The sequence below is a fragment of the Capra hircus genome, chromosome 16 (assembly GCF_001704415.2).
Source record: "Capra hircus breed San Clemente chromosome 16, ASM170441v1, whole genome shotgun sequence".
NCBI classification, from domain to species: Eukaryota; Metazoa; Chordata; class Mammalia; order Artiodactyla; family Bovidae; genus Capra; species Capra hircus.
The window spans coordinates 26,938,618-26,965,882 of record NC_030823.1 but is presented as its reverse complement, the minus strand read 5'-3'; the positions used below and the strand labels follow the sequence as shown (position 1 = coordinate 26,965,882).

Sequence of the window (27,265 nt, the reverse complement as noted above, 5' to 3'; positions counted from 1 at the left end):
CCTTAGCTATATGAAAAAATATGAACTGTCTGTTGGAAAGATGTTAGGTTCTATTTACATCTGTTAATCAAGTTTGTTAATTGTACTATCTTCTCTGTCTTATTTTTGCTTATTAGATCTAATTGTGAGTTTTTTGAAATTTCCACAATGATCACATATGCATATACATTTATATAATGCATATGTACAGATACACGTGTCTATATAGACATACATGCATGTGTATATGTGCTACAATGTACCAATTGTGATAAATAAAGACACCACATAATGAAACAGCTGAGAGCACAAGCTCTGAAGCTAGACCACCTGTAACCGAGTCATGCCTGTTCTGCTCACTCATTAGGCAAATTGCCAAACCTCTCTGAACTTTAACTGTAAACTAAGGATCATACTACCTTGTTTTTAGGAATGCTGTAAGATTTCAGTTAATTCATAAAGTACTTAAAACCACGTCTGAGAGAAAGCACTGTAAAAGTTAAGTTTTCATGACTGTTATATCTTCATAAACTGTTTCTCTCTCTACTACTTGGTGCTTTTTCAGCTTAAAATCCATCTTGACTGATATTAATGTTACCATTCCTGTTTTTTGCTGTTTTTGTTTTCTTGGTAGTTTCAAGCTTTTTCACTGATGTAAGGGTTTTTCATATAAACTCTGCAAAGTTGAGTTTTGTTTTGTAACCCAGTGTAATAATTTTGCCTCTTTAATGAAAGATTGCAATCCATTTACATTTAATGTAAAACCTGATATTCCCTTTGTATTACTTTACATTGTTAGTTTACTTTGTTGTTTCACTCCCTCCCTCATTTTAATAGGTTGATCAAATTGTTATTTATTTGCCTTTTGATCTTCATTAATTTAAACATTATACCATTTCCATTACAGGTTACCTTTCCTTTCCTTGAATTCATATTAAAATTTTTCAAATGAAGAGATGTCAATTATTTTCCTACCCAAGTTTTCCATCTCCTTATTTTTTCCTTTGCATTCTCTAATGGTAAAGCTAGCAATAAGGTGAAACATTTAGAAAACTTATACTTCCCTCCTCTCCTCTTTCCTTTCCTCACATAAACACTTTGGAAGTTTTTCACTTTCCTCCTTCACTCTTCATGTACATGTTTCCCTCCACTCCAATTCCTAGGCTTTGTTGAGATACCTTAGTACTCTTACTACAGCTTGCTGCTGCTGCTAAGTCGCTTCAGTCGTGTCTGACTCTGTGCGACCCCATAGATGGCAGCCCACCAGGCTCCCCCATCCCTGGGATTCTCCAGGCAAGAATACTGGAGTGGGTTGCTATGTCCTTCTCCAATGCATGAAAGTGAAAAGTGAAAGTGAAGTCGCTCAGTCGTGTCCGACTCTTCGCGACCCCATGGACTGCAGCCCACCAGGCTCCTCCATCCATGGGATTTTCCAGGCAAGAGTACCAGAGTAGGGTGCCACTTAGTACTCTATAAAGTTTAGTAAACTATAGTTTAGTACTCTTACTAAAACTCAGCTTAAAACTATTAAGGGAATTTTTCTTGTATGACTTTTCCTCTTAAGTAATCTATATTTAGCACTTAGACTACTCACCCTCAACTGTTTATTATTATCTATTTAGATTTAATAATCTACTGTAAGGTTTAACAATATACTGTTCACCACAGTTTCAATTTCTTTTCATTTTCCTTTATTTTGGGTCTTTGTTTTGATATATTTGTACATAGGGTAGATCTTAAGCATTTTCCACAGATAGAGAACACGAGTTATGTATTATCTAAATCCTGGCTTATATGCAAATATCTTTCTTTACTTTGACAGAGTGAATGATATTTTGTCTGGAAATAAGATTCTTGGCAGGCAGTCTTAGTCTCCCAGATTCTCTAGATGTCATTCCACTTTATTCCAGCCAGTGATGGTAGATGACAAGTCTAAGTGTCATCACTGTGCTTTTATAACTTGTCTCTGAAGCTTGGAGTTCAGAAATTTTCTAGCTTATGCTCAAATATGTCTTTATGACAACTCTGCCTGTATTAGTAAGGATTTTCAATCTGTAAACTCAAATCTTTCATCAGTTCAGAGACAATAAAACAGCTGTTTTCTTTTTTTCTCTCTACTTGGTTTTCTCCTCAGGAATTCATATCATTTGCATATTTTTAAGTGTTCCCTTTAAACGCCTTCTTCATTTGTGCCTTATGATTTCCATCTTATTGCAACTTTCTTCCTATGCTCTGAGTTATTCCTTCTATTTGTTTTTCCTAGCCATTAACTCAAGTTCCAACCATGACCATTTTTTCCTTCAATTCATCTCCCTCTAACTAATCATCTAACTTTTTTTTAAGTTCAAGAATCACGGTGTGTGTATACAACTTCAATTAGTTGAGAATACTTGGAGCCTATGTACTAATTCACACCTCTTTCCACATGTGTGTAAATGAATCATTCCAAAACACAGTGACACTGACCCTCTTTTTGTGATAATACATAATCGTTGGAGATCATAAATTGATCATATTTACAATCATAAATTGAGCTAATGACACAAATAAAAATTCAAAAATTTGGAAAAAAGGCAAAAGGATGACCACATATCTTTTCAATGTCATACTGGAACATTGTCTAACATGCTCACTTAAGGATTATCAAATACTTCAGGAGTATCTGCTTTTGTTTTGATTTACTATTTCCTATTGATTAGAGCACTTTCCAACTCTGTTCAAGTATAGGCTAACTTATGGGAAACTGTTGGCCCTGTATCTGTTTCTTTCTGATAACGATGCAAATGAAATTTTGTCTTGTAGAAATACAAATGGTTTCTGGCTCATAAAGAAAATTACAACCCCAAGGTTACAATTTTATTGCCTGTATGGCATTTGGCAGTTTTATATGTAATTTGATAATCATGTTTCATTATAATTGTTTAAATAATTCTAAATATTTCTGTTATCCTATACTTTTAAAAGGACCCTGGTCACACAGTGGTAAAGAATCTGTCTGCATTGCAGGAGACATGTGGGTTTGATTCCTAGCTCAGCAAGATCCTCTGGAGAAGGAAATGGCAACCCATTCTAGTACGCTTGCCTGGAGAATTTCATGGACAGAGGAGCCTGGTGGGCCACAGTCTTTGTCCAGCATGCAAGAGTTGGACACGACTTAGCAATTAAACAACAAATGCTTTTAAAAATCAGTTTTACCATCCTGCTGATTCTTTTATCAATGAGTTAAAAATTCTTTGATATGTGCTCATGTAACAAAAAATCAGGTGTGTAAAATGTGTATGCACTTTTGTATCCTTATGGGCTCTTCTAATTTTCTGTTCTATTTCTTGTGTTCTTTCTCTCTTTGGCTACTGGATCTTGTTTGATATGTTATTTTTCTTGGTCTTGTCATTGTGGCTCAGGTCCAGACTTTGGGGAGCTTAAAGTGGTGGTAGCCCTACATGTGGTGGAAAATATATTGATGTTTAGTCCTGTGGGCTGGCAGATAGCATCAGTCAGTTGTCAGTCCACTGAGGAAACTCTCCTAGTTGCCTGACAGGGAGCTGACTGGGCCTGAAACTCCCCCTAGTGGGAGGAGCTGTGATCAAACTCAACTTTCCACTGAACCAGAAGTTTCCATTTAATGAGAGGGGCTGTACAGGAATCCAATTTCCCACAGTTTCAAGGTGCTAGCATTTGGCGTTTCTAGACAACTACTTGAACATCAGGTACCCAGACTCAGACATCCTGGCATGCAGGCAGTCTGCTTCTTTGCCGCTGGGAAGAATGCTCTCACACTCGCCACATGAAAGGGGAGGACAAAAGAGGGGATGGCTGCTTCTTTTGGAGAGCGGTGCCACCATGTAACCAGCTGCTTCTGCTTAAGCAAGCCTCTCTGCCAAATGCTAAAAGGACAGCAGCAGCCTATAAATTCCAGCCTGTGCCAAGTAAAGCTGCTGCCTTTCACCCCAAGCTCTTTGCATGACAGAATACCCTGCCAACACCTGGCCCTCCGCAGTCCTACCATTTGTTTCCCTTGCAGATGGTTTAGTGTACATTAAACCATCTGTGTATATTTATACTGAAATAAATATATACTCTAAATATATGTGCAGAAGTGAGATCATACTATATATGTTCTGTTATAACCCAATTTTGGCAATCAATCATATAAATGTGGCTATCTTCGTCTATATCAATAGTAACAGGAATTCTTTAAAGGCTTTCAAAATATATTATCAAATTGTCTTCTTGAAAGTTACTAACAATTAAATTAGCTGTATGAGATAGTGCCTGCTTCTCTACATTTTTGTTTGTTTATTTTAGCCACTGTGGTACTGAAAGGTGGTATCTTATTGTGGTTTTAATCAATATTCCCCTAATTGTTGTATTTGGCAGTGTTCTCCAGAGAAACTGAACCAAATAGGATGTATGGGGAATCAAGGCAGTGTATGGAGGTTCCCCAAAAAACTAAAAGGAGAGTTGCCATATGACCCAGAAATCCCATTCCTGGGCATATATCTCAACAAAACTATTATTTGAAAAGATATACACATCCCAACATTCATAGCAGTGCTATTTATAATAGCCAATACATGGAAACAACCTAAATATCCATTGACAGATGAATAGAATATTACTTAGCCATAAAAAAGGATAAAAAATGCCATTTGTAGCAACATGGATGGACCTAGCGATGATCATAGTAAGCAAAGTAAGTTAGAAATACAAATACCATATGATCTTACGTATGTGTGGAATCTAGCTGCTGCTGCTGCTAAGTCGCGTCAGTCGTGTCAGACTCTGTGCGACCCCATAGACGGCAGCCCACCAGGCTCCCCCGTCCCTGGGATTCTCCAGGCAAGAATACAGGAGTGGGTTGCCATTTCCTTCTCTAATGCATGAAAGTGAAAAGAGAAAGTGAAGTCGCTCAGTCGTGTCATACTCTCAGCGACTGCGTGGACTGCAGCCCACCAGGCTCCTCCGTCCATGGGATTTTCCAGGCAAGAGTACTGGAGTGGGGTGCCAGTGCCTTCTCCAGTGAAATCTAGAATATGACACAAATGAACTTACCTCTGAAACAGACTCACGGAAACAAAGAACCGGCTTGCGGCTGCCAAACAGGCGAAGCAGTAGAGAGTTGAACTGGGAGTTTGGAACTAGCAGATGCAAACTATTATATATATAGAATGAATAAGCAAAAAGTCCTACTATATAGCACAGGGAACTATATTCAATATCTGGTGATAAGCCGTATGGGAGAGAATATGAAAAAGAGAATCACTGTGCCTATATACCAGAAACTAACACAACATTGTAAATTAAAAAAAATTAGTTTGCAATATTAAACACTAATAAGGGGTTCTGTATAAAGAATAGTGAAGACTCTTCAGCTAAAATTTCCCTCCTACAATCGGTCAATGTAATTTTTCTTGCTTTAAATGAATAAGTAGAAACAACAATCACTTTTGTGGTGATTTTTATGTGTCAGGCACTGTTCTAAGTGCTTTACAATTCATACTGTATTGACTAGTCTGTTCTTATCTTTCTTAAAAAAAATTTATCTTCTTATTTGGCTGTGACAGATCTTAGCTGCAGCATGTGGGATCTGGTTCCCTGACCAGGGATTGAACCCCAGCCCCCTGCCTGAAAGTGCAGAATTAAGCCACCGGACCACCAGGGAAGTCCCTAGTCTGCCTCTTACAATGCCCTTTGGCAGAGGTACTTTTTTGGCCAAGGAAACTAAGACCCAGAGAGGTTAGTAAGCTTGACAAATAACTTGTAATTCCTGTACAGCTATAAGCAGAAGAGCTCTGATTTTATTCCCAAGAAGAGGGTTTCCAGGTCCCCGCTTTTAAATGTTAGTCAGCCCTCATCAGCTAGTTACAGAGTTTGTTACCTTAGTATCATGAAAAACATTTAGTATTTGTGTAGATACACATTATGCTTTCTATATCTTATCACTACTTATTTGGTGTTATATATAAAGTACCAGACTTACCTCCAAGTCTGAAGAACTAAATGCATATGCAATATTCCAGCCCAATATTCCATAAATTTTTCTTTCATTGATCAGAGCATTGAAGAAACACAAGCTGAATAAAATTTTTTTCCACCATGGTCCACAGTCAGGTTTTTCAAATAACTCTTCTGTTACCTCTCCACTCCCGCTGTATCCAAATGTCTGAAGTAAATTATTTTTCAGTCCCTGGGGATTTTCCACTGCAATCTTTAAAACAGATGTGAGTAAAAACAACTTGCGAGGACAGACACAGGCATTAGGACTGGTCGGGGGTGGGGGACTCTTACTTACATAGAGAACTAGCTAAGACTGTATCTGATAACAGAACTTGCTGAGACTATAACTCTTTTTAAGATTGAGTAGCAAATAAAAAATCTTGTGTTGCTCTTGTCCCATTTGAAAACTTCTGTAAAGGGATTGTATTCGTACTTTAAAACGAGAAGTACAACAATGTTATTAAAAAGCACTCCTGTTTGCTCTGCAAGCCCAGCTTTTTAGAAAGCTGAAAGTGAAGAATTCCTATATTCTCAATGCTTGATGGCAGCTAAGTGGCTGTAACAGAATCAGGGCAGCATGGCCTCGGCAAGGCAGCAGAGAGAAGGAGCATCACAGAAACTACACAGAGAACTTGTGGAACCAACAAAAGTATCTAATCATCAGTGATATGAAAAAAGAGGACAAATAACATGGTGTGTTACTAAAGTGCTCTGCGTTCACTGAAAATCGATTGATTTCTTACCTAGGAAAATTGAAATGAGGAGGTACAGGAGGTGAAGTGGGAAGAGAATTACTTGGAGGGCTTTTTTTTAAAGAGCATGACTGTAAGTCTAAAACCGAAAGGTCTGAAGATGTTTCTTTACTTGCACAGTTTTCATAGATATACACACATAGACATATATATGTGTATTTCATATTATGTGGATATGTATGTAGGATATGTATAAATATGTGTAGATAATTTCTATGATATATGTGTGTGTTTGTGTGTGTACATAAACGTGAAATTTCTTTTAAAATTGAATTTATTTATTTTAATTAATTTTCATTGGAGCATAGTTAATTTACAAGGTTGTTTGTTTTTGCTGTACAGCAAAGTGAATCAGTTACATATATATACACATATTCACCCTTTTTAAGATTTTTTTCCCATATAGGTCACCACAAAGCACTGAGTAGAGTTTCCTGTGGCACGCGAGATTTCTGAGTTAAGGATCAGACTGATTGATTTATTCACAGAGCACTACAAATGCTCCTTGAAACTCTGCCTCTGTCGCCACCTTTCATATCCCCCTCTCCTGGACAAAGATAAAACGCTGTCTGACGTAACACTCTGCCTGACCCTGGGGGCTAAATGGACCCTCTTGAGTCTCAGACAAAAAGCTGCAGATTCCTCCAATCCATGTCCCATCTTCTCCAGGAGTAGGGCGGCTGGGAAGCGCCTCAGTACGGTGGGCTTGGGTAAATACACCAGGGAGTCTGGGAAGAGCTGGGGTCAGTGTGACAGGGAGAAGCTTCTTTGTTTCCCAAGAGTAAACTTGATTTATTCTCAGGCTGGATTGGGACTCTATCAGGAAGCTGCCCATCCGCCCCATTTCCTCTGTCTTCAGACTAACTGGTAAACTTGGAAGGGTGCATGTGTTTGCATATCTGGGCATGCGTTCTGCCTCTGCCGCTGGTCAGTCTTCTTTGCTATTAGGACTCCATCTTTTGGTCAGCTGGACACTTGTTTACCAGAATCGACCCAACTCTTAGTATTTATTCAAACTTAATGGTGGATATGAGTAGAAGTCACAGATAATTTTAAAATAGGACTTTTTAGTCAATAGTTTCAACCTGCTTTTTGCCAGACCCTTTTCAGAGAATTAATAACAAATTGTGAAAGAGTTAGGGGGACCAGAGACAGGAAAAAGCTAGAGAAGCAAAAGGCAAGGAAGGACCCAAATTCTTTACTCTATCTTCTGGTTTATGGGACTTGGAAGTCTAAGCATCCTTGTTTGAGAAAACAAACATTTAAACTGTCCAATCCCTTGAAAGCAGGGATCTTGTTTATACTTTTGCACCCTTTCTGGTCCACAATGTAAGGCTGAGCACTGGGAAGATTTAGCATACTAGAATTAGCACTCTCTTCTTAATTCAGAATCATGAATACAAGATAATTTACATTCAAACAGTGCTGCAGAGTCAATATTAGTATCTGTTATACATTGCCCTTACCTTTAAACTCTTTTGAAGGATAGGAATTGGGAAAGAACTGTCTGATTTTGAGCTTAACCATAGCCTGAACTTAGGCTCTATTGTCACATCTGGACTATTAAATCTGTAAAAAGAAAACATTTATAAATATTTTAATGTGAAAATTTTTAATGAAATCAATATGTTCTAAGAATCATAGTTGTTTTAGTGATAAAATCGCCTTAGAAATCACTTTAATAATCAACCATAAGAACTTCTATATTGCATAAGAATTTGTGTAAGATCCATTAATTCCCATTTTGAAAAGGTAGTCTTCCCTCACTTACATACAAAAATGATCTAGCTTCATTGCAAAAAACTTGGAAAAAATGAAAAATTAAGAACAAAATAAAAACCAGAGTTCCATTGGTCAAATCTGGCACAACTGAACATCATAATAAACATTCACAGTAACAGATTATAATCCACTGAATCAAATAGAAATCCATGAGTCTATGTTGATGTAAGTAAACAAATGAATAAATAGATAGGGAGGAGAAAATCTCCTAATAGTAGAATTTAATTTAAAATTTAGAAGAAATTATGGAGTCAGAAAGTTACCATTTGGCAAATAGCTAGTAATTATTCACCCAAAAATTATCACTGGAAGTTGAAAGTAGTAAGGAAAAGTTTGAGATGCGTCTCTACAGTTGGTAGATACCACTTTAATTAAATAATCAAAATGAAAAATGTCACCAGTAGTGGGAACAGATTGACATCAGTTACTTCTTGTTATGATGTACAAAGAAAAATTCAACAACACTTCTGTGGTATTCCTGCAATACTGCATAAAGTAACTCTAACCATGAGAAAATAGCAGACAAACCCAAACTGATGGACACTTTACAGAATGACTGGCTTGTACTTTTCAGAAAATGTCCAAGTTGTAGAAGACAAAAACACACTAAGGAACTATTCTAGAACAAAGGAAAACTAAGAGACATGACAGTTGAATGCAGTGCGAAATCCTGAGTTGGAATCTGGACCTAACATTTTTCTTCTTTTGTAATAATAGATATTATTGGGATAACAGCCTAGGTATGACTAAGTTCTATTGATTAGATAATCAGGGAAAGAATTTGCTTGCAATGCAGGAGACCTAGGTTTGATCCCTGGGTCAGGAAGATCCCCTGGAGAAGGGAATGGCTACCCACTCCAGTATTCTTGCCTGGATAGTTTTATGGACAGAGGACCTCAAGTCCTTAAGTTCTCTTGAGGTCCTCAGTTCATGGGGTCGCAAAGAGTCAGACTCAACTGAGCGACTAACACAGACACAGACACACTACAGTACTTGGAGGTCAAATGGCATTATGTCTGCCTTGACACTGAACTGAACTTTCAAAGGATTTAAAAAATGTCATCCACACATACACACATATGCACATATAAAGAAATGATAGGGTAAACGAGGAAAAGAGGTTAACAGTAGAGGAGAGTTTGTGGATCATTCTTGCACTGAAGGAGGAAACAGACAGAGCTGGACTCCATCTTAGGCCAGGCTGTGAACATTAGGCTACAGACACGGTCACCCTCCCAGTGGACTCTGAACTTTGTGCCTGGAGTCTATAGAAATAGCATACCAGGATAAAAGAGCCTCAGGACTTGGACTTGGACTTTCCATTGCCTAAAAGAATATGCTAATTATCTCTGTAACAGGACAAAGTGGTAAATTCCATTATGTTTATCGGGATATGACCACAGGCCTATTGATAAATATCCACTGTTTATTTAGTCTTGTGACACATGAATCACGGATTAACTTTGTATCTCTCTTTTACCTTATCCAGACTAGTTTCAAGGAATTTGGGGAGGTGGTTTTGAGCAAGTACACTTAGGGTATATAAGGTTTTCACAAAAACTGGCTAAGAGGAGACTCTGCCTTGGGCCCGCCGGTGAAATAAACTGCACTCCACTATCTGCATTGTCCTTCTGAGTGAGTTTGTTTCCAGGAACGTATGGCTACAGCAGCATTTTTTCTGCAAGTCTGAAATTATTTTAATTTAAAAAACAAACCAAGGGACTTTCCTGGCGGTTCAGTGGCTAAGACTCACATTCCCAACGTAGGAGGCCCAGGTTTGATTCTTGTGGTTGGGGAACTAGATCCGGGGTGCTGCAACTGAGAGTCCACAGCCAAAGCGAAGATCCCGCATGCCACAACTAAGACCCAGTGCAGCCAAAGTAAATAAATAAATATTGAAAAACCCAAAACAACAAAAGCAAAAGAAAACATAGAAATAAAATCTGAACTCTATGAAGTATAATATTTTTCATTTTTTCCCTTGTTGATTCTCTATTTCATTTTAAAAATAAAAATATTATATATACTGTCCATACATGTATTGTACAGGCTGCAATTTGTAGCCTTCTATTTTCCTTCCTGATGATATACTGTGAATGTACTCCTTTAATTCCTAAATTTAAGAAAACTTTTTCACATTTTCCTCTCTCTGTGTGGGATACTAGGGTACTAGTAATAAATATTTAAAGGCTTAATTTGATAAAGAAGTATTAATTTCCCTTGATCATCCTCTGGTTATATCAGTATCAGTATCAGTTATATCAGTTCAGTTGCTCAGTCATGTTGGACTCTTTCCAAGCCCATGGACTGCAGCACGCAGGGCTTCCTTGTCTATCACCAAGTCCTGGAGCTTGCCCAAATGCATGTCTATAGAAATGGTGATACCATCCAACCATCTCATCCTCTGTTGTCCCCTGCTCCTCCTGCCTTCACTCTTTCCCAGCATCAGGATCTTTTTCAATGAGTCAGTTCTTCACACCAGGTGGCCAGAGTATTAGAGCTTCAGCATCAGTCTTTCCAACGAATATTCAGGACTGATCTCCTTTAGGATGGACTGGTTAGATCTCCTTGCAGTCCAAGGGACTCTCAAGAGTCTTCTCCAACCCCACAGTTCAAAAGCATCAATTCTTCAGCACTCAGCCTTCGTTATAGTCCAACTCTCACATTCATACATGACTATGGAAAAACCATGGCTTTGACTACACAGACCTTTGTTAGCAAAGTGATGTCTCTGCTTTTTAATATGCTGTCTAGGTTGGTCATAGCTTTTTTCCAAGGAGCAAGCATCTTTTAATTCCATTGCTGCAGTCACCATCTGCAGTGATTTTGGAGCCCAGGAAAATAAAAGTCTGTCACTGTTTCCATTGTTTCCCCATCCATTTGCCATGAAGTGATGGGACAGGAAAATAAAAGTCTGTCACTGTTTCCATTGTTTCCCCATCCATTTGCCATGAAGTGATGGGACTGGATGCCATGATCTTCGTTTTCTGAATGTTGAGTTTTAAGCCAGCTGTTTCACTTTCCTCTTCCACTTTCATCAAGAAGCTCTTTAGTTCCTCTTCACTTTCTGCCATAAGGGTGGCGTCATCTGCATATCTGAGTTTATTGATATTTCTCCTGGTAATCTTGATTTCAGCTTGTGCTTCATCCAGCCTGGCATTTCACATGATGTACTCTGCATATAAATTAAATAAGCAGGGTGATAGTATACAGCCTTGGCATATTCCTTTCCCTATTTGGAACCAGTCCATTGTTCCACATCTGGTTCTAACTGTTGCTTCTTGGCCTGCATACAGATTTCTCCAGAGGCAAGTCAGGTGGTATTCCCACCTCTTTAAGAATTTTCCAGTTTGTTGTGACCCACACAGCCAAAGGCTTTGTCATAGTCAATAGAGCAGGCGTGGATGTTTTTCTGGAACTCTTGCTTTTTCAATGATCCAACAGATGTTGACAATTTGATCTCTGGTTCCTCTGCCTTTTCTAAATCTACCTTGAATATCTGGAAGTTCTCGTTTCACGTACTGCTGAAGCGTCACTTGGAGAATTTTGAGCATTACTTTGCTAGCGTGTGAGATGAGTGTAATTGTGTAGTAGTTTGAACATTCTTTGGAATTGTCATTCTTTTTGACTGGAATGAAAGCTGACCTTTTCCAGTCCTGTGGCCACTGCTGAGTTTTCCAAATTTGCTGGCATATTGACTGTAGCACTTTCACAGCATCATCTTTTAGGATTTGAAATAGCTCAACTGGAATTCCATTCTTCCACTAGCTTTGTTCATAGTGATGCTTCCTAAGGCCCACTTGACTTCACATTCTAAGATATCTGGCTTTAGGTGAGTGATCACACCATCGTGGTTATCTGGGTCAGTAAGATCTTTTTTGTATAGTTCTTCTATGTATTCTTGCCACATCTTCTTCATATTTTCTGCCTCTGCTAGGTCCATACTGTTTCTGTCCTTTATTGTGCCCATCTTTGCAAGAAATATTCCCTTGATATCTCTAATTTTCTTGAAGAGATCTCTAGTCTGTCTCATTCTTTTGTTTTCCTCTATTTCTTTGCATTGATCACTGGGGAAGGCTTTCTTATCTCTCCTTGCTATTGTTTGGAACTCTTTGGAACCCATTCAAATGGGTATATCTTTCCTTTTCTCCTTTGCCTTTTGCTTCTCATCTTTTCTCAGCTATCTGTAAGGCCTCCTCAGATAACTGGTTATATAGCATACTTTTAATGATTGTCAATTACTCTCATTAAGCTTTTGAAACTGTTCTGAAGAACATTTTATTAATTTTTTTAAAAAAATGCTACAATACTGTCTGCCATTCTATTGCTTCTTTCTGTCTTAATACACTTTTTGAAAGCTGATACAATGACTATCTGGTCCGTGCTGTATCCTTAGTCTCTAGAATGATTTTTGGTAAATAGTAGGTTTCCTACAAATATTTTTTGAATTAATAATGAAAAATCTAGTGGAAATTATTGTGTCATATTTCAGAGTTTGCATCTATTGAAATCATATAATTAAGTAATCTTCATCTTCTGATTCAAGTAATGAAACAAATGTGAAAAAGTGAAATTAGGAAACAGTTTTTAAACTGCTTAAAGAATAATAGTCTGAGAACAGAATGCATAATATTAGTAAAGGTTTTAGAAATTTAAGCCAGACAGCTGCATTTTGGTTTCATAATTCCCTTGTGGATGCTCACAGCAGAAGAATAACAGCATGAAGAAGCAGAGACCCTCATTTAAAGGCACTTTTAGATACAGTATTGGCCATACTCAGTAAAGCAGACAAAAATGCAAATCTGGGGAAAAAGCTATTGAATACAATTTGTTAAAACTTTACTAACTCAACACTGTGCTAATTCTTCAAGCAAAGTTAGAGCATTCTATTCCCAAATACTTTCACTGCAAAGAAGAAGGCTGATCCTATGGGAATTTTTGTTTGAGTCAGCAAGTACTTTGGGAGAAAACAGCCAGTGGGTTGAACTAGAGTAAGTCAGAATAGGTACCAAATACAGCCCGTAAAGAAAATTATCACTGAAATTATGGATGCTGTGCTTGTTGTTTCACTTGAGTCTAACTCTTTGTAAGCCTACAGACTGTAGTCTGCCAAGCTTCTCTGTCTACGGGATTCTCCAGGCAGGAATACTGGAGTGGGTTGCCATGTCCTCTTCTAGGGGATCTTCCTGACCCAGGGATCGAACCCATGACTCTTAATTCTCCTGCATTGGTAGGCAGGTTCTTTACCACTAGCACCACCTGGTAAATCTGGATATGAGGTATTATATTCTGCTGCGTGGAAGCAATAGGATATTATAAACTATGCCACATGTACATTTCTATACACATGTATATGTACAAGTGTATGTCTATTGAGACTTTGAGAAGGGGAGAAAGAGAAACTGAAAAACTGGATGGAAAGTAAAAATTAAAGAGGTCTTTTATTCTAATAAAAAGTGATATATTCCTAGTGTAGCTTTCAAGTTCTTGGAGAAAAAAGAACCATCATAAAATAGCCTGAGTTACCTCTGAGTGGCCTAACACTTTATTTTATCACTGTTTAAGCAGAGTTGTACATTGCCGTTTCCAGTTTTAGCTCATTGTTTTGATAATAATCGGATCCCTTATGTGTGTACGGGGCTCAGTTGCTCGGTCATGTCTGACTTTTTGCCACCCAATGGACTGTAGCCCATCAGGCCCCTGTGAACATGGGATTGTCCAGGCAAGAATACTGGAGTGGGTTGCTATGTCCTTCTCCAGGGGATCTTCCCAACTCAGGGATTGAACCTAAGGATCCTGTAGTTACTGCATTGGCTGGTGGACTCTTTACCACTGAGCCACCTGGGAAGCCCTTACAAATAAATGTAAAACTCTTACGATTCTACAATAGTGCAGAGCCTTGGCATAAATGATGCTGCAAGATGGCAGTTCTGCAGGAAGACCCATTGCTCTGTGTTGGTTAGGGCCTTAACAATGAGGGCTTCTGCTTTAGCTGCCTGGCCACGACCCAAAGAAATCATGGTCACATGATTGGTTGTTCCCATTAACTCTTGTGCAAATTTCAGGAGAGTATTGGTGAGGTCGATTCCTGTAAAACAACATGGAAAGGTACATACTGTTGTAAAGTCATTTAATCCCCTTTAAAAATACATTCTAGCATTTATTAAGTGGCAGTGGGAAAGGGTCTACACATAATGGAAAAACTAGTCTTTTAAATCAGAAGGTAGAGCTCAAATTTTGGCTCTTCTATTTTCTTTTTTGCAAAATTAATTTTCATTGGAGTATAGTTGATTTACAATGCTGTGTTAGTTTCTGCTGTACATCAAAGTGAGTCACTTATATATATATATATACACACACACATATGTATATGTATATACATAGCCATTTTTTAGATTTTATTCCCATTTAAGTCATTACAGAGTATTGAGTAGAGTTCCCTGTGCTACACAGTAGGTTCTTTATCAGTTATATATTTTATTATATACAATGTGTATATGTCAAACTCAATCTAATGGGGTGACAGATGGGATGATACTATTTATTACATCAGTAGCAGGTTTGTGGGTTGTTTTCTCCAGGACTTACTTGTCCCTTCCTCCTCTATAGCTGAACTCTGGTGTTATTCCAAATGGCCATGTGCCCAGCTAAAATACTTCATTTTTAGCCTTTCATACAGCTAGATATGAGCATCTTATGTTTTGTGAAAAAGCTTTGGCAGCAAAGTTTTTTAAATGTTGTGCTATCTTCCATTCTGTACAGCTAAGTGAGTTACTTATACATATATAGTATATAGCCACTCTTTTTTCCCATTTGGTCCCATATAGGTCATTACAGAATACTGAGTAGAGTTTCCTGTGCTACACAGTAGGTTCTTTATTAGTTATCTATTTTATTATATGTAGTGTGTACATGTCAAGCCCAGTCTAACAGGGTGACAGATGTTTGGAACATAGATGTGATGGCCACGGCCCTGGCTGCCACGTCAGGCTAAGTTTTCAAGAAATAGACAGCACTGTTATGAGTGTGTCAAGCATATAGCCAGCTGCTTCACATGGAAAAGTTTCAGATGAGAAAGCCTCTACATGGGGGCACTTTGAACAAGGCTTTTCCTAATAGAATCAAAGTTTGAAAATGGTGAGTTCTAAAGACATGTTTGATTTGAAGATAATGAAAAGCAGAAAATAAATGAAGAAAGTATTTTGCTTAGGAGAAAATCTTTTGCTTAGGGTCTGTAGAGCAAAGACAAGATAAAGAAAAAAATGCATTTGAAGTCTTGAAGCACACAAGCATACAATCAACAGAGGTACTTCTGATAATTTTGTGACATTTTTTCACAGGTCAATGGGAGTTAAAATTGTTAATAAAGCAACGGTAATCCCAAATTTCATATCAATAATATGTGTGTTTGGGAGGTATTTTCTGCATACAAAACTAGCGCTGATAAGTTTTTCCATATTCATGAATCTGGGACAACTCAGTTTTCTTTGTTCTTTTACATTTTTAGTCATTCTTTTTTTTTTTTTAAATGTGCTATTGCTTTATTTGCTTATTTTTTTGAATTGAGATATAGTTGATGTAAAATAATGATGTAAATAACTTTTAGATGTATAACAGAGTGAGTCATAATTCTTAAAGGTTATAGTTCATTTATAGTTATCATAAAATACTGTTTGTATTCCCTCTGATGTACAATATATCCTTGTAGCTTATTTATGTTACAACTTGTAGTCTGTACCTCCCAATCCTCTAATCCAGCTTGGCGCTCCCATCTTCATTCTCTCCACTGGTATCCACTAGTTTGTTCTCTATATCTGTGAATCTGTTTGAAAGATTCATTCTTAATATAGTTTATAGTTTTGTAGTGAAGTCACTCAGTCATGTCCAAATCTTTGGGACCCCATGGACTGTAGCCTACCAGGCTCCTCCCATCCATGGAGTTTTCCAGGCAAGAGTACTGAAGTGGATTGCCATTTCCTTCTCCAGGGGATTTTCCTGACCCAAGGATGGAACCCGGGTCTCCCACATTGCAGGCTGATGCTTTACCATCTGAACCACCAGGGAAGCTCAATTCTTTAAGATATTTAAGAATAGGACAATTTCCCCAAATATTTAAGAATAGGGAAATATTTTAAACACAGAACACCCTGACACAGAACCTACTTCTCTACACGTGTATACCTGTGGTGGATTCATGTTGATGTATGGCAAAACCAATACAATATTGTAAAGTAATTAACTTCCAGTTAAAATAAATAAATTTGTATTAAAAAAAGAAAAACATCATCATGTCATCTTAACTGTTCACAGGTAGCTAGCTTACCATGGGAGTGAATAAGTATCAGTGGAGTTCTGGCATTGGATTCTTCATACGATTCCTTCAAACTGGTTCCAGTGCTGTGAATATATTCATTTCCTATTTTTTCAGTTATAAACCTTTCCACAGAATTCTTTAAATGTTCTGGTCTAAGAATTTTTATCTAAGAAAGAAACCATGAGAGATAAGTAACTTTAAAAACTACCCAAGGGAATATCTTTCCCTGTGGTAAGAGGAAACAAACTAAGAAGTATTCAGTATTTAGGCTGCCCTTCAAAAGTTTTCTGGTGTTCCTTGTGTTGGGAAAATTTGATGGGGAGGGGAGTGCTCCCACCATTGCTCTTGACCATCCTATGGTCCTTCCTAGATGCCAGGGTGTCTAGTGCCACTATCTTTCACACTCTGTGATCTTACTTTGTACATGCAAATCCAAGTTAGGGTCCCTGACTCTGCAAAAAGAGACCTTGCCCCTGGGTTTTTTCCTCCTCTGCTGTACATATCTAGAGCAAGAAAAAACCCCACGGTATTAGAAGATGAAAATCCAGGATAGCATAGATGGAAAAGTACTAGCTCTTCCATTAATAAAATGAAAATCAACAGCACAATATTTGTGTGTTTAAACAAACTGAGCACACATCTGCAGAGAACTTTAGAGGGAGTAAAAAGTTTTGCAAATAGTATACAGGTGGTAAATAGAAATTCATCCATTGGAAATCATTGCAAATTTCAGACATTTTCCATGAAAACGGCTTTAAACTAATCACTTATGTGCTATTTCTTTACAGAATGATCATACATTTTGTGCTGAGCATTTTCAGAGACTCCATCATTTTAGGCAATATTAAAACTGTATGTGTCTGTGAGTCTGTGTGGAGGTACTAGATTGAACCATGGGTCATTGTCAAAAACTATCAACTATTGGCAAGTTCACATATTTAAAAGAACACCTAATATAAACTCATTATGTTGAGTTTGCTCTTTTCTGTATCCTTTGGAAAAATTAATCTCAAATTTTTAATTAATTACAACATAAGTATTTTTAAACATGAAAATTGGCAGCACACATAGAATCTGGGGTCTAACAGCAGAGTTCACCCAGTATTTCCAGTTATGAAAGTGTGAGAATCAACCAAGTGAAACACCATTAGTTGTGGCCCATCACTGCTAAGAATCTGTCTCCCCAACATGATTGTCATCTTTTGTCACCATCATACTGCTGGTTCCTTCCTTATTTTATTAATCAAGCAAACATTTATTAAATTTCTCCTCGTGTAATTTTTAACCCTAAGAAATTTTGGAGGTGGGTAGTGGGAGAGAAAGAGAAGTTTGAAGAAATGGGTTCCATTGAAATAAATTTTATTAGCTCTTTTCTAAGAAGCTACATATAGTTCTGAAAAATTTCCCCATGTCCATATCTCCTCATTGTCATCTTTCCCCCTCTTTTCTATCCAATGGGTTATATAAATGGAAGGAAGTGAATAAACTGGACAAAGTCCTTGCCCCTTTGGATCTCCATGATATCATTCTTCTCTAGGTTGAGTCTTCTCCCTGCTGTTGCTGCTGCTAAGTCACTTCAGTCGTGTCAGACTTTGTGCGACCCCATAAATGGCAGCCCACCAGGCTCCGCCATCCCTGGGATTCTCCAGGCAAGAACACTGGAGTGGGTTGCCACTTCCTTCTCCAATGCATGAAAGTGAAAACTGAAAGGAAAGTTGCTCAGTCGTGTCGAGTCTTCTCCCTAGTATATTCTAAATCTTATAAGTGGCAATCTCAATTTCTGACTCTTAGAGGTCAGACCTGGTTTCAAATATTTAAACTCAATTTCCCTATACATACACTTAACATTTTATTGGACCATGTCTTCTGACTCTGAGTGCCAGGGTCCTGCCGCAAGGTAATTTGAAGGGGAGACGGAGTAGGCGAGGAAAAACTTACTTATTTAGAAATATAAAAGAGAGATTAGGAAAGAATAGCATAGTGAGAAATTTAGTGGAGAAAAGAGGCTGAATAACTTGCTTTACGTGGAGAACTAATAAAGTTCCAAGACAAGGAACTTGCACCGTCTATGTTAGGCCACCGGCGCCCACTTGAAAGCGGGGGTGCCCCACCTTAGGCTCCCTCTCGCGTGGATCTTAAAAGCCAGGGCAAGTAAGTAGACTCAGAGAGCCTCCACGCTTCAGATGGGAATTCAGCCTGAAAACAGAGTAAAGAAGACACAGGGGAAACCAGTCTTTTCAGTGACTGGCCCATCCTCTATTGTCCGGAGAGGGCTTTTATACTTTTTTTTGTACATAGAGATCAATGGATAATACAAAATTATGCAGCGTCAGCAGCCCTGACTCTTATCGAGACCAGGCTTTCTCTCTGCATACCTAGTTGTATACACAAGTCTTAGGTGATTTACATCATCTTCTGGCCAGAAGGCCAATTAGGATTTTACAGCCCTTTTCTGATAAGGGTAATAGTGTTGTTCTTCCCAAAGTCTGGTGCCACTCTCAGAAAGCACTAAATAAAGTTACATTCTTACATAGCAAGGACACAACAATTTATAACAAGGAAAAAGGAGTACAGTGATTTTAAACAAAGAGAAAATTAATTAACTCAAAATTCTAGTATTGCTAACATCAAAACTACTATATTCCTATTTCTGCATCCTGATTACATTGATTAATATCCTCCCAGGTGCCTAAAAGATAAAGGATATGGAGGCCTGCCGGCAAACATTAACTCAACAAACTCTTCACCAAACTAATTCTTAACTCTAAAAGGCCCTATATCTTTAAGATGTTTTAAGTTTTGTGCCTCTCATGGTTGGGGGGGCTATAAACAATTCACAAGTTGTAAAAGTCCGGGGAGACTGGTCAGGTAAGTTAGAAAGCCATCAAAGGGGTTTAAACCGAGACATTTTTTTTATATGCAGGAGACTGTTACTGGAGCTCTGAATTAACTCTTTTGGGGATAGCCCCCTGTTATGTCAGAAGAGTAGTATAGCAGACAGTAAACAGACAGATTTTGGTTTCGGGGTAGATGCTCAGGCAGAGGACCCCTTGAGACCTGACTCGCCTTGCCCGTCAGGCCTCTCCGCATGACCTTGTCATGGGTGGGATCTCCTGTGCTGGTTCCCGGCACCTGAGTTTGGTAAACAGGATGACTATACTCATAAAGTTGCTAGTGATAAACTAAAACCACTTGGAGCTTAATGGGGGAGAGTAATGTAGCATGGGTTTTAAAATCTAGTTAATTTTGTTAAGGTAATACACACTTGTTACATAAAATTCAAATAATACTTGCTATATAACTTGTTACATAAAGTTTTAAAAAAGTATAAGTTGAAATATGAAGAACCTATTTCCTAGATAACCATTATTTGTTTCTTGTTGTTCTTTATATTTTCTACATACACATGAATATCTCTCTAACCCCACAAATGGAGTTTTTACTATACAGACTGTTAAGTATGCATTTTCCAGTTAATATAGCTTAAATACATCTTAATATCATAACTGCATCAATAATCCACATACAGAGTAGAGGAATCAATCTGTCTAAAGTTTTCAGGTGGATAACATAAACTGGAGAAGTGGGTTGGGCTGAAGAAAAATAATTCTCCTGTATAATAAAAAGTTACGCAAATATTAAATGGTGAATAGCATTCAACTTCAGTGTCAGGAAATAATTGGGAGCAGTGAAGACTATGATACACTGCTCCAAAAGGGCAGAGAGTACTCAGCTCTAGCTATTGCTATGGATGACTGTGGGCCAAGTATTAGCTGATCTTCTAATTTTTTAATAAATGTTGGAAATCTGGATTTTTATGTCAAATTTCTCAATTTGAAAATTTTGGCTCAAAAGAAGAAAAAACAAAACCCAAACAAAAATAAAAACAAAAAAACCCACAAATGTATATACCAATGTTCCAGCAGCATCACTTGCAACAGGCAAAAGGTGGAAACAACCCAAGTGTCCATGGACGGATGAACAGATAAACAAAATGTGGCATATGGATACAATGCAATAGTATTCAGCTTTGAAAAAATTCTGACACATGCTATAACATGGATGAAACTTGAAGACATTAAATGAAATAAGTCAGACACAAAAAGATAAATGTTGCATGATTCTACTTATATGAAGCATCTATAATGGGCATACTGTTCATGGAGTTCTTGCTGCAAGAATACTAGAGTGGTTTGCCATTCCCATCTCCAGTGGACTATGTTTGGTCAGAACTCTTCACTATGACCTGTCTGTCTTGGGTGGCTCTGCAAGGCATGGCTCATAACTTCATAGAGTTATGCAAGCCCCTTTGTCACGACAAGGCTGTGATCCAGATCAGTATTCATTCCAACCCCAGAGAAAGGCAGTGCTAAAGAATGTTCAAACTACTGTACAATTGAACTCATTTTACATGTTAGTAAGGTTATGCTCTAAATCCTTCAAACTAGGCTTCAACTGAGGAATTCCAGATGTACAAGGTGGATTTAGAAAAGGCAAAGAAACCAGAGATCAAATTGCCAACATTTGCTGGATCATAGAGAAAGAAAGCAAGGGGATTCCAGAAAAACATCTACTGCTTCATTGACTACACTAAAGCCTTTGACTGTGTGGATCACAAAAAACTGTGGAAAATTCTTAAAGAGATGGGAAGACCTGGCCACTTATCTTCCTCCAGAGAACCTGTTTGCAGGTCAGGACGCAACAGTTAGAACTGGACATGGAACAACAGACTGATTCAAAACTGGGAAAGAAGTAGGTCAAGGCTGTATATTGTCACTCCATGCTTATTTAACATCCATGCAGAGTACATCATGTGAAATGCCAGGCAGGATGAATCACAAGCTGGAATCAAGATTTTTGGGAGAAATACCAACAACCTAAGATATGCAGATGATACAACTCTAATGGCAGAAAGTGAAGAGGAACTAAAGAGCCTCTTGATGAGGGTAAAAGAGGAGAGTGAAAAAGCTGGCTTAAAACTCAGCATTCAAAAACTAAGATAATGGCATCTGGGCCCATCACTTCATGGCAAATAGAAAGGGAAAAAGTGGATGCAGTGACAGATTTTATTTCCTTGGGCTCCAAAATCACTGTGGACTGTGACTGCAGCCATGAAATTAAAAAATGTTTGCTCCTCGTAAGAAAAGCTATGGCAAAACTAGACAGTGTATTAAAAAGCAGAGACATTACTTTGCTGACAAAGGTCCATATAGTCAAAGCTATGGTTTTCTGGTAGTCATGTACAGATGTGAGAGTGGAACCATAAAGACAGCTAAGTGCTGAAAATCGATGTTTTGGAGTTGTGGTGCTGGAGAAGACTCTTGAGAGTCCCTTGGACTGCAAGGAGATCAAACCAGTCAATCCTAAAGGAAATCAACCCTGACTATTCATTGGCAGGACTGATACTGAAGCTCCAATACTTTGGTCACCTGATGTGAAGAGCCAACTCATTGGAAAAGACCCTGATGTTGTAAAAGATAGAAGGCAAAAGGAGAAGGAGGTGGCAGAGAGTGAGATGGTTAGATAGCACCACTGACTCAATGGGCATGAATTTAAGCAAACTTGGGAAGATAGTGAAGGACAGGAATCTGGTGTGCTGAAGTTTGTGGGGTTGTAAAGAGCTGGACACGCCTTAATGACTGAACAAAAATAACAACAGAATAGGCAAGTTCAGAGAGACAGAAAGTAGAATGGTGGTTACCATGGTCTAATGGGAGGAAATAATGTGGAATTTTTTGGTACAGTGTCTGGGATGATAAAAATTTCTAAAAGTGGCTAGTGGTGAGTTTTCACAATCCTGTAAATGTACTTACTGCCACGGAATTTTATATTTAAATAAACTTAAGAGGGATTATTATCAGGAGTAAATGAAATAATGAATGTATGCCGCTACAATAAAAAGTTGGAAAGGAAACAACTCACTTTAAGATATAAGGATATAGAATATTTAATAGTCTCTGCTATTTTGGTTATCTTTATTGGAGATTTTGAAATTTTATAAGAAAGCTCTCCAAAGACTCAAATTCACTTGTTTTGTGATAAATTGTACTCGAAATATTGAGAAAACAAAACCACAGGCCCAGTAAAAATGTCTGTAAGTCAGGTGCAATCTTTTTCTGCAACATCATGAGTAAATTTTAAAGTGATGTAAAAATAAAATTTAAGGCATAAACCAAAAGAAAGATGATTCGCTGTTCAGGCTGGCATTTTCAGGAAGTTAGAGTAAAAGGGAAATAAGAGGAGGGATTTCCTCCTGTCTAAACCAGAGGCTGGAGAAGGCAATGGCACCCCACTCCAGTACTCTTGCCTGGAAAATCCTATGGACGGAGGAGCCTGGTAGGCTGCAGTCCATGGGGTCGCGAAGAGTCGACACGACTGAGCGACTTGACTTTCACTTTTCACTTTCATGAATTGGAGAAGGAAATGGCAACCCACTCCAGTGTTCTTGCCTGGAGAATCCCAGGGACGGGGGAGCCTGGTGGGCTGCCGTCTATGGGGTCGCACAGAGTCGGACACGACTGAAGCAACTTAGCAGCAGCAGCAAACTAGAGGCTAAATGTGGAAAATTAAAGATTGTTTGAGGTGATAAGTGCTTCCCTGGTGGCTCAGGTGGTAAAGCGTCTGTCTACAATGCGAGAGGCCTGGGTTCGATCCCTGGGTCGGGAAAATCCCCTGGAGAAGGAAATGGCAATCCACTCCAGTACTATTGCCTGGAAAATCCCATGGACAGAGGAACCTGGTAGGCTACAGTCCATGGGGTCGCAAAGAGTCGGACATGACTAAGCAACTTCACAGAGGTGATAAGGGCAAATTTAGAAAAATCTACTTTAAAGAATCTACTTTGGCAAGTATAATACGGTGTTACTGGTGAAAGCACAGATTTCAGAGTCAAATTGTCTGAGTTTCAGCCCTGGCTCAATTAGGCATTCTATAAAAAGGGGAAATAATAATGTCTACCCCCAAGATGATTATGAAGATTAAATGAAATAATTTATGAAAACTGCTGAGTACATGCTAAGCTTTACTTACTTTAAGGGGCTCACAAATGACACCCATTCACATCCCTAACCTGCCAACCTCATAGCCAGATTCTGAGGCATTGACTAATAAAGGAATCAGGGAAAATACCACCTTTATTATCAATACAGGCCAAGGTGGTGGATATGGTTTAGGTGGGTGTAATTCCTGATACTAAACCGTAGAATTCAGCAGACTTTTCTGTCACAAGCAGTGCCGGGCAGTCTTTGACTTTTCCATAAAAATCCCTGGTATGTTCTTGTGAAATTTATGGCATTGAAAAGCAGAGCAGAAATTATGCTTTTTGCAGGAAGGCTGAAAGGGACAGGGGAGAAGGGCTAAGCCATGCACACTGATTTCGTCTCTCGGATTACCTGTGTGACAGGTCCTTCCTCCTTTCTCGGGAGGAATGAATCAGGGTGCAGAAAGATGCCAAGAATGCTTGTTACTCTAATTGAACTCCCACCACATAAAAGCACATTAAAATGAAATGTAAGTGCTTTCCCCTAGTAGCAATGTTCATTAAATATTAGCTGCAAAATCTATATATTTTGCTCATAAAAGTTTAAAATTTAAAGAGTTTAAGTTACTGATAAAGTGCTCAAAACATTTAGAACATCAAAACATTTAAAACATCAATATTTTCTCATAGCACATCTTACCAAAATAAGTCTTTGAAATGGAGTGAGTTTCTCCCAGGGAAAATTTATAGAAGTGTATATTTCTTCATTTTCATTAAAAACTTGAGCTAGGTAAAATTTAGAGAAACTGAGATTAACAATAAAATACTTTGGATCACCAAAAGATAATACAATGATTTTTTTTCACTATAAAATTGTGAGGTTTTGTTTAAAACACTGCTAACTTCTTTTAAAGTGAGATTTCTGGCATCTCTAACTATCTTTAATATTGTAAAAGAGGTATATCTTAAAGTAGATTTAACTTTCAACTTGTCTCTGGTGAAATGGCTGAAGAATGAGAACTAGAAGATGATGATGGATGACAGGAGGAAAAGAAATGAGAAGCAAAGGGCAGAGCCAATATTTTATGACCTGATCCTGAATATATATTGTTTATAAATTGATAACTAGAGGCTAGAGATTTCTAGTCATATAACAGAATATAAACTAACAGCTAATAAATATAAACAATAACTCTAGAGGCTAGAGATTTCTGTTCAGAATCTACCTATAACAGACATAAGAAATGATCAAATGGAAATGCAATGATTTTCAAATTTTTGAAAAGTTGAATATTATAAAAATATATTTTAAGACTTTGACCCCTTTTACCTTTGATAGAGAGTCACACTTACCCTTGATACAGTCACCACAGGATCACACTTTTTTGCAAGGTGGGAAAAATTCTAGTTTTCATTTCCATCTATTCCATATACAGCTATCATTTCTACCAATCTTTTATTTCTACATTATTTCCTCAAAGTCTAACTTTAAATACAACTTAAATAAGAGAAATAGCTTTTTAAAATAGATAAGATATATTCTGTTGATCTTAAAAAGGCCACAATACATGAACATCTAGTTAAAAATGGATAAACTTGGGGTTACTTGCAAAGTAAAAGATCTTCACTTAACACAAAGTCAGTAAAGAGTGCCTTTAAATGAAAGATATCGACTCTTATCTTACAGCATAATAAAAAATGAATCCAAGATAGATTAGTGCAAAATGCAACAAAATAAAACAATAATGAACCTGAGAGAAAACTTTAAGGGAAGAAGAAAACCTCTTAATCAGAACTGGAAATGAAAAAATTATAAAAGAAAAGACAGACATAATTAACTATACAAACATTTAAACATTTGTATGTTATAGATATTACAGACAAATCCAATAAGCAATGACAGATTTTGAAAAATATTTGAATGAGCTGTTTAATATTTTTAACAAAACAAAAATTAATACAATGTTATGCTAATTAATTATAAGTAAATAATTTTATTATTGTATAACTGTACTCATTTCACATGCTAGCAAGGTAATGCTCAAAATCCTTCAAGTTAGGCTTCAACACTACATGAACTGAGAACTTCCAGACGTACAAGCTGGATTTAGAAAAGGCAGAGGAACCAGAGATCAAATTGCCAACATCCATTGGATCATAGAAAAAGTGAGGGGATTCCAGAAAAACATCTACTGCTTCATTGACTACACTAAAGCCTTTGACTGTGTGGATCACAAAAAACTGTAGAAAATTCTTCAAGAGATGGGAATACCAGACCACCTTAGCTGCCTCCTGAGAAATCTGTATGCAGGTCAAGAAACAACAGTTAGAACCAGACATGGAACAACTGACTGGTTCAAAATTCAGAATGGAGAACAAGACTGTATAGTGTCACCGTGCTCATTTAACTTTTATGCAGAGTACATCATGTGAAATGATGGGCTGGATGAGTCACAAGTTGGAATCAAGATTGCCAGAAGAAAGATGAACAACCTCAAATATGTACCACTCTAGTGGTAGAAAGTGAAGAGGAACTAAAGAGCCTCTTGACCAGGATGAAAGAGGAGAGTGAAAAAGCTGGCTTAAAACTCAACATTTAAAAAATTAAGATCACGGCATCCAGTCCCATCACTTCATGGCAAATCAAAGGGAAAAAAGTGGAAATAGTGACAGATTTTATTTTCTTGGGCTCCAAAATCACTATGGATAGTGACTATAGCCATGAAATTAAAAGACGCTTGCTCCTTGTAAGAAAAGCTATGACAAACCTAGACAGCGTATTAAAAAGCAGAGACATCACTTTGTCAACAAATGTCTGTATTGTCAAAGCTATGGTTTTTCCAGTAGTCATATACAGGTGTGAGAGCTGGATCATAAAGAAGGCTGGGTGCCAAAGAACTGATGCTTCTGAACTGTGGTGCTGGAGAAGACTCTTGAGAATCCCTTGGACTGCAAGGAGATCAAACCAGTCAATCCTAAAGGAAATCAACCCAGATTGGAAGGACTGATGCTGAAGCTGAAACTCTAATACCTTGGTCACCTGATATGAAGAGCTGACTCATTGCAAAAGATCCTGAAACTGGGAAAGATTGAGGGCAGGAGGAGAAGGAGGCGTCAGAAGATGAGATGGTTGGATGGCATCACTGACTCTGTGGTCATGAGTTTGAGTAAGCTCCCACTCCAGTGTTCTTGCCTGGAAAATCCCAGGGATGGGGGAGCCTTGTGGGCTCCTGTCTATGGGGTCGCACAGAGTCGGACATGACTGTATTGACTTAGCAGCAGCAGCAGCAGCAGCAGCAGCAGCAGCCAGGGTATAGTGAAGGACAGGGAAGCCTGGTGTGCTGCAGTCCACAGGGTGGCAATGATTTGGATACAACTGACCCACCGAACAATAACAACATTATACTAATAGGATTCTTAAATGGACAAAAAATAAGATCAACAATGGAGTAGAAAATGGGC

The 27,265-nt window shown here is 38.0% G+C and overlaps 1 protein-coding gene across 1 annotated transcript in view; it reads right to left on the bottom strand.

The window, feature by feature from the left end:
- The window catches only part of DNAH14 (dynein axonemal heavy chain 14), a 398,456-nt gene that overhangs the window by 32,574 nt on the left and 338,617 nt on the right, over positions 1 to 27,265 (bottom strand). The window contains exons 73-77 of the mRNA XM_018059938.1: positions 24,504 to 24,589; positions 16,834 to 16,990; positions 14,388 to 14,598; positions 8,195 to 8,297; positions 5,960 to 6,187 (exon numbers count right to left, since the gene is read on the bottom strand). Coding sequence (XP_017915427.1) covers positions 5,960 to 6,187; positions 8,195 to 8,297; positions 14,388 to 14,598; positions 16,834 to 16,990; positions 24,504 to 24,589 — 785 coding nt within the window. The remainder of the gene's footprint in view (positions 1 to 5,959; positions 6,188 to 8,194; positions 8,298 to 14,387; positions 14,599 to 16,833; positions 16,991 to 24,503; positions 24,590 to 27,265) is intronic.